This window comes from Spodoptera frugiperda, chromosome 15 (genome assembly GCF_023101765.2).
Source record: "Spodoptera frugiperda isolate SF20-4 chromosome 15, AGI-APGP_CSIRO_Sfru_2.0, whole genome shotgun sequence".
NCBI classification, from domain to species: Eukaryota; Metazoa; Arthropoda; class Insecta; order Lepidoptera; family Noctuidae; genus Spodoptera; species Spodoptera frugiperda.
Window position 1 is genome coordinate 14710946 of NC_064226.1, and position 8125 is coordinate 14719070.

General features: G+C 34.4%; 1 protein-coding gene across 1 annotated transcript; it reads right to left on the reverse strand.

The window, feature by feature from the left end:
* Positions 1 to 3674: 3674 nt before the first annotated feature.
* On the reverse strand, positions 3675 to 7494 carry LOC118269793 (uncharacterized). Its single transcript, XM_035585109.2, has 2 exons — positions 7123 to 7494; positions 3675 to 4579 (listed from the first exon to the last, which is right to left on the reverse strand). Exons 1-2 carry the CDS (start codon positions 7241 to 7243, stop codon positions 4272 to 4274), a joined length of 429 nt encoding a protein of 142 aa, XP_035441002.2. The 5' UTR covers positions 7244 to 7494; the 3' UTR covers positions 3675 to 4271.
* Positions 7495 to 8125: the final 631 nt, after the last annotated feature.

Here is an 8125-nt window from a genome sequence, read left to right on the forward strand (position 1 = left end):
AGTCGGCTGATGGTAGCTTGCTCTGAAAAAGTTAAGATACTCTTGATTTTCAGGAACTGAATCCAGTCTCTTTAGTGGCTACGACTAAAATAAATCTACCTATAAGCTTTAAGTTTATTTAGCTTAGTATGACTGACAACAAACTTACAAAAACTCTGATGTTTAAAAAAACAATCAACTGCTTTTACTCATCACGAGTCTTAACGAAGCATCGTAATTCATAACCAAAATCACGATAGCCAAAACTAAGATAATAATTAATCTGTATTCAACAGCATTATTTATTACACAAGCTTATTAATTTGCTAACACAACAATAACAACTGACTTGACCTGCGGCTGTCTTGCAACTGGGTCAACACCTCACGGCTCTATGAAAACACACCATGGCCCCATGAACCGCCATGTTTATGAAAATGTATGTACATAGTAATAAGTGAAGGTAGTTGATGCCGCGATTGAGTGACCGGGCATTGTCTTACGAGTACCTTGTACTTGTGTGTAGAAAAGAATGTGTTTGACTTAGTTGTGACAGAAGAGGAGTTGTTTTAATAATGTACATACACAGTAACGGGTATAATAACTTCTGTTGGTGTTTTTTTTTGCGGTCTATTTTGCAGTTAAGCATACATTTTTATACTTTTTTTTAACATTGCCCCAAACTATGATTTTTCTCCTGAATCGTGGGTGACACTTAGACCCGAAACAACAAGTTGTGGCGCACAAAGAGTCACTCTTGGACGCTGTATTAATTTTATCTATCTGGCCATCATGCATTGTGGCCTGAGATGGTGCAGTCTGTCCATAAACAACCTATTCACTCGGGCATCGACTACATGTAAGTAAAATTTGGTTTAAACAGATAAAAAGTCGCACATCAAGTTTTTACTCTTTAAGTTCTTCATCCTCAAGTGATATTATCGTCTCAAAGTTATCTCTCTCAGCATAAGTACGGTTATAATAATCAATATCCGCATGCTACTAACAATGTGGGGACCAAAATATCCTTGCATCCTTGTCCTTCCAAACTTTGGGTCATTGTGCATACAAAATAGTTTCCACAATAGCATCGTGCTAAGAGGCTCTCATATTTGAAGTTTGCCGAGAATTATCTCCTGTATCCCGATATTAGAACACCATAACAATGAAAGCCATTGTCCCGGGTATAAAGAGCCCGTTACCGACATTGGATGCGCCCGATGTGTCGAAGTTTCCCTATAACAACACCGTATTAGACATTAGCCTGGATTTTGAAACGTTGGAATAGAAATTTTAGTTAAACAAAAATTTTATTTTACTCGTTAATCATCACCATGTAAGTGTGGCATGTTTCACCACGTATGGGCTGTCTCGACCGGAGTGATACCATGGCCTCACAGTAAACCAGTGAAACATTGCTTGCGTTGTGTTTTGTTGTGTGAGTGAGGCCCCTCGACACATCCTTTCTCAATTCCCGGTTCCCCAACAACCCTTAAATTTTTAAACTCCAAAAAGCCAGCAATGCGCTTGTAACGCCTCTAGTATTTCAGGTGTCCATGGGCGACGGCAATTGCTTACCATCAGGTGATACGTCTACTCATTTCCCGGCATATAGCATAAAAAAATGTGTAGTAAATAGTTTTAGGTGTAGGTTATCTGGCTCTTCTGCTGCGGTAAGAATCTGGTCTTACTGACAAGCGCTAGAACCTATTTAAAATGATTTATTAAATTCAATGTGGTGAAAGAAAATGTTAACCCAATTTGAAATATCTGACCTACATACATTCTCCTGATCCCTTCACATTCATTTCTCAAAAGTTTATGCAATTCACCTTATTTATTTATATAAAACTCTTAAGAAACAAACATTAAGAATCGTATTCAAATAATTTACAAACTGTGCTTGATTCTCGAAAGAGTATTGCGGGTACTTCTCAATAGGTTTAAAGTTTCAAGATGGTCATAACTTGGGCTTATTTGAGCAGACTCCTTTTGAAGCAGTTATCGGAATAAGTACTTTAAGTTTTATTGAACAGAGCGCCGGGAGCGTCCCTATTTTATTTATTATGTTCACTAAAGTAGTTTAATGGAGTTCTGGTTTTTAATACTCTCAAATTGTGTCGATAGGAACTGTGTACTTACATTTCCTCTTAGTTTTTTTATTACTAGAGGTTTAATGGTCTTAAACCTTTGTGTGATCCACAAATTGTTGTTTCGAGTCTAGGTGTCATGTGAAATTATATGCTTGTATCAGCACCCATCACGTAGGAGAAAATCCTAGAGAGAGGCAAGGTTTTTGTTAAAAAAAATACATTGAAAATAGCAGTTTTTAAGACCCAAATCCACACTCATTACAAACACATACACACAACAATACACAAAAACTAAACTCCTTGTTCATCTATACATGATTTTCTCTTGTGTAAAATTAATTCTATTCCACGCGTCTATAATCATTGGATATTTATACAAAATGGCCCAATAGATATTGAGTGTAAGCAGAGCAGTCGTTTACACATAGTTCCATAGTACTAGCTCTAATTCCGCGTCATTTCTGATCACAAACTGTTATGATTTTGATTAAATCCATTCTGCTTTTATTGATCAAGTTGTTTTAGTAACTGTGTCGTTAGCTTAAGTGGCTAAATGGTGCTGCCAATCAGGTTTCCCTGGTTACACGTGTAAGTTAAAATATTATTATTCGTTATTTTTCAAGTGTGTATAGGTGTTACAAGGAACCTCCCTGCCCGAACAAGTCAAAGTGTTTGTATAATACTATTTATCTGACATTGATGCTAGTGTAAGGAGTAGGATCACCTTTTATGTGAGAGTCATAAGATACTCAGCAAAAAATGCCTAATGCCTATATTTTTAGAAATAAAATGCGTCAAGTAAATTTAAATCATAATAGCAGGTAATTGAGTTTAAAACTTTAATGTAGTTTTTAAATGAAGTTGGTGTAGTTGCCGCTTTTATTCACGTGAGCTAGTTTCAGAGCTGTTTATGCATCTCTTGGGGTGCAGCGAGAGAGTGTTTAGTACTTTTCGTAATTACACCTAAATAAGTTCGTATGTACTAATTCTTTGCTGGAAACATAGAATTATGGTCGTTTATATAATAACTTTCGTGACATACTAAATTAATTATTATGTTTTTCGAGGAACTCGACTAATTTCTGTAGCTGCGCGACAGTCGCCGCGTCGTGTGTCGCGGAAAGCTAAGAAAGTTATGTGAGTAAACCGAAAAACATTATAATTAATTTGTATTTGTTAATTTAGTCTCGTTATGAATAAAAATAGAGCTGGTAATTTCCACTAATTTAGGACAAAAAGATCAGTAAAATATTAAAAAAAAAAAATATATTTAAATAAAAACTAAACATAATGAAGAAAATTATGTAAAAAAATGATGTTATTTTCCAGTTTATTTATAGTTACTAAGTATTTGTGAATATTCCTGACCTTTTGAATATTATATCGAGAACAATAAAACTCAAAGTACAAAAGAAAATCTTTTATTATTATATTTATTATCAAAAGAATTTATTCTATGTACTTACATAGAATGTTTTAATATAACATAGTACCTTAACTAAAAATAAATTAATATTTGAAAGAAAATACAATTTAAACAGACAAGATAAAGTTTAAAATGGAACTGTCAGTTAAATTAAGTTAAGATGAATTCAAATTGTATGATGTATGATACCTAACTTGAAATAAAATGTAGGAGGTAAATATGATGATAATGGGATGAATATTTTTTTTTATTTAATAAATAAAAATGCGAGAGAGAAACACACACTAATACATTACAGTCCCTGGTCACATTATTAGACGCACTCTTGTTTTTTTTTCTGAGCTTCGGACTACCTAGCTGTTTAACCGGGCCTCTAGCTCTAAAAGCAGGAGAAGGAACGGGGTGGTTTTTAGTCAGAGTCTGACACATCTCGCCTCGCCCAAGGAGGGAGAAGTCATTGGATGATTATCTCCGAAATACTTATTTCAATTGAAAATAATATTTTCGAGAATAATCAATTTGTCAAGGAAGGTTATGAGATATAAAACATCACGCTACGCCCAATAGGAACCTCTAAACATTTACATAAATACCTAGTAAATAAATATGGGCGCGTCTAATAATGTGACCAGGGACTGTACACTGCGTAAATTAGCAGTCTTCTATTGCCATTCGTGTAAAAAAGGATATTTTACAGTATCTAATAATTGTTCACATGCTATGGCACTATTGCTTACATAATTCAGTTAAAAAACAGTCACAACACCAAAACATTAAGGCTGATTTTTGCTGAACAACCAGTTAAACCCGTTGCTGACATCAGCAATACTGGGCAATGGCAGTGACTCCTGAGGTTGGAACGGCTCCGGTTCAGCAGGCTCATAACTGTACCCAACAGTATTATACTCCTGAGGAGGACCGTACATCATTGAGGACCCTGAAGGACCGGACTGGTTCTTCATGTAGTAATTGAGGAGTACTCCCCCCAAATAGAAGAGTTTTTGGAAGAAAGCCACCAGGAAGAAGAATGATGCCACTTTTATTACTGCCAGCTTTGATAGGACTACTAGCGCTGCGATAGCTGAAACAAATTGAAATTTTCATTAAGTTGTGTTTAATTTAATTAATACTGAAAAAAATAAGTATGAACATTTGATTACATTATGAGTTTTATGAGTAAGAAATGATTTCCTTTAAGGCCTTAGAGTATAGGTTAGAGTCTACCTAGCTTAGGTATCTTCTAGTATAGGTGTGTGAGTAGGGTTGCCGGGACTCCGGCTCGAAAAACAGGAGTAGGAAAGGGGATGGCTTTTATTCAGGAAAAAGAGACTGAAACTCCCTCTTGCTTCGCCTAAGGCGGGAGAAGTCATTGGATGATGTAACGCCTCAAAAAGGGGGTATAGCTGTCTAAGTTGCCTGTTCAATATTAACAAATATGTGAGTACTACATTTTGTACTAGGTATGTACAATTTCAGAGCACGATAATTTCTGCTTACACTTGAATAACAGAAAATTAAATAATAAGAACTAGTACTGAAAACATTACAAAATTACATTCTAGACTCTTAAAACAGAAATACTCGTACATGTAATTACACTTAATTTTCAAAGTAAGAACTAATATTTTAAAAGAAAATTTTGTAAAGAGCAGACCGGACTCTAGACTCTGTTAGGTTCCTAGAAAGTAAATAAATTAGGTTCTAATTGAATTGTGAGGACTAAGTAAATCTTTGGCGGTCCGCAAATTGCTGTAACAGTTTTATTTAATTAGTTCCCACCAAGAAATATATGAAATTGTGTCAGCCACTGAATCCACTACTGGATAACGAAAATGAGGTTAAGTTTCTCTTATTAAATTAGGTGTAGGACTTGATTGTTAATTAGTTTTGAGACAAGAAAATGTAATGTTTCCTGGAAATTGGATTGTTTTGACCTAAAACTAGGTTTGTTATTTCAGTGACACTAACATTTCAGAAATAACTGTTTTGTTTTTTAAAAGACTTTTAGGTTAAGCATTCGATTAACACAAGTTAAAAATTAAATAATTTTAACAAACATGTTCATAATTGCAATCAAAACCTATCATTACCAATCAGAATGTAATTAAATTTCGTGAAAATTAAACAAATTCAGTAATTCGCTACAGGAAAATAATATGTAGATAATATACAACGACTTTCACAAAGGTAAATACAAATTAACTTTCCACGAACTCAAAATTATTAATTTCGAACAGACCACGAAGGCACTTTTGAACGTAAAAGCAAATATAATAATACTAGCGGACCCGACAGACGTTGTCCTGTCTACACGTCTTTAATTTAAAAAAATTGTCGGATCCAATGTAAAACATTCCAAAATCAACAACTACTAATAAATTAAAAATTAATTAAAAAAAACATTGTCCAGCGGGCAAAATTGTGAATCTAAACCATTCTCGGATCTCCTTGAACACACACATAAAATTTCATCAAAATCGGTCCAGTCGTTTAAGAGAAGTTCAGTGACATACACACTTACAGAAGAATTATATATATAAATATTAAAAATGTTTATCTGTCGGTGAGTCCTCTAGTGGAGCTAATTTGCTCGTTCCAAAGTTGTAGATTCCTATGGAGAAGAACGAGCAAGAAACCATAGGTTACATGAACGTATTTGTTACAGTAATAACTTTCAATACAAAACGAAGCCTATATTTTCAACTAACATGATTACTTTTCACACTAAAGCTATTACTTTTCAAAATACAACTTAATCTTGATTACATAGGATTGGTTTTCCAGTAACAAGGGTATCCGGAAGACAGAACATCTATAAATTGTATTGACGAGATGAAATGTCAACCCGAATGTAGTTTCCATTACGGAAATTGTATCAATTTCAAGTTATCTCCGAGCTCGGGTTTTATCTTAATCTTGATTAAACCTGGTATTCATTTGTTACCGTAATAGTTTAGATAATTGGTGGATAACCGCGATAAGGTATGGTAATGTTAGCTCAGTTTCGGGACATTTGTTCTACGTAGAATTTTGGATTGGAGAGAATGTTTTTTAAGTTATAATGATTGTAAGCAATCGTCGCCACCTATGAACGCCCAAAACTCTACAGGCGTTACAAGTGCGTTGCCGTTGCATGCGTTTTGGGAGTTCAGAATTATTATCAGAGGTATTGGAGAATCGGGGTTTGGAATTTGGTATATTGGGAAGGGGAATAATTGGTCCTCCGGCAACCTCACTCACACAACGCAAGCGTTGTTTTACGTCTCACATCGAACGAAAACACTGTCAACTGTCTTGACTTAATGTAAAGAAAAGAAAATATAATTATACAGCTCGTTATGAATTCAAATGAAAAGAAGAAGTTCTGCGCAAATAAGAAAATAATTATGCTCATTACTTCAAAGTACTGCATTAAATTATTTTTTTCTTGATTCCTTCCTCATCTCAAAAGATTTAGTATTCATTTACGCTGGTACATTTTCTCTCACAAAAACACGGAAGCATGATTTACGAGCTCATTCTATGTTCCAGTGAACATCGTCATAACTCCCAGAGATTCGGAGTACAAAAGATCTCTTTGATTTGTTCGGTTGTAAAAACACTCCAATTATATTAACTACTCACCCAAAAGTCTTAAGGTTCCTTTCTTTTTCTTCGCCCTCGCTTCCTCCGGTAATTGCTCATTGCTTTCCAAACAATAACAACACACTAATAACGTCAAAATTACGATCACTTTCTTCATCATTCTGACGGCGAAAATTTGATTTTTAATCTGTATTTAAATTGAAAATTATTTAATCTGCGTTGGCGCGCTTTCTGACAGTTGACAGTTTGATTTTTTAATCCAAAATTATGGAGCAACGAAATCGATATCGGTATTTGCCAAGGTCTGTTCAAAACTTTGCGGGTAAATATAAAATGTTTGAGTTTTAAAAAGTTTTGGCGTGTTAGAAATATATTTTACACTTTTCCCGAACACCGAACTGTGCGGTTTGCGTTCCCGTAAATAAATAAGTATTGGTTAGGTGTGTGGCATTCGTAAATTCTTTTCTCGAAGAAAGTTTGTTCATTGTTTCCATAACTTAAAGGAAACTGTGTCGAGTTTTCCTTTCTGTGACTAATTTACATGTGAGGAAATAATTATTATGTTCTTTTGTGTAACTTTCGCGTTCCGTACGTTTTGCTTGTATTTAAATTTTTACGTTTGTTTCAAAAAATTTCACCGTAATTTACATTTGAATGGTTGTTATTGAATATTAGGAACGAGTAATGGGTACTTATTCGAGGAATACGTGTGTTTTACATTCTCTGTTATATCTTGGTGAGTCGTGAGAGGACGTGGTGTGCATAATATTTTAAATTTAATTCCGGCCCGTACAAATTATAAATTCAAGCACATTTTGAAGACATTCCTAACCAGCCAAGCCTATTGTAATGGACAGCATTGGCATGCTACTACCTAGAGTTGACGTCATTGATACATTCAAGACAATATTCTTGCTACAAGTAACACATAAATGAATCATCCAACTCATTGGTTATCATGAAACTCGTAACATTTCAACTTTTTGTCTAAAAATAAATTTTATTTGTACCGTACCTAAATCAAAAGAAGTTGTCTCAGTAC

What these genes read in the sequence shown, in the direction of transcription:
- LOC118269793 (XM_035585109.2), bottom strand. Translation starts at nt 7,243, where the DNA reads ATGATGAAGAAAGTGATCGTAATTTTGACGTTATTAGTGTGTTGTTAT. An exon ending in AGGAACCTTAAGACTTTTGG is followed by an intron (nt 4,580 to 7,122) that starts GTGAGTAGTTAA and finishes AATTTGTTTCAG; the next exon opens with CTATCGCAGCGCTAGTAGTC.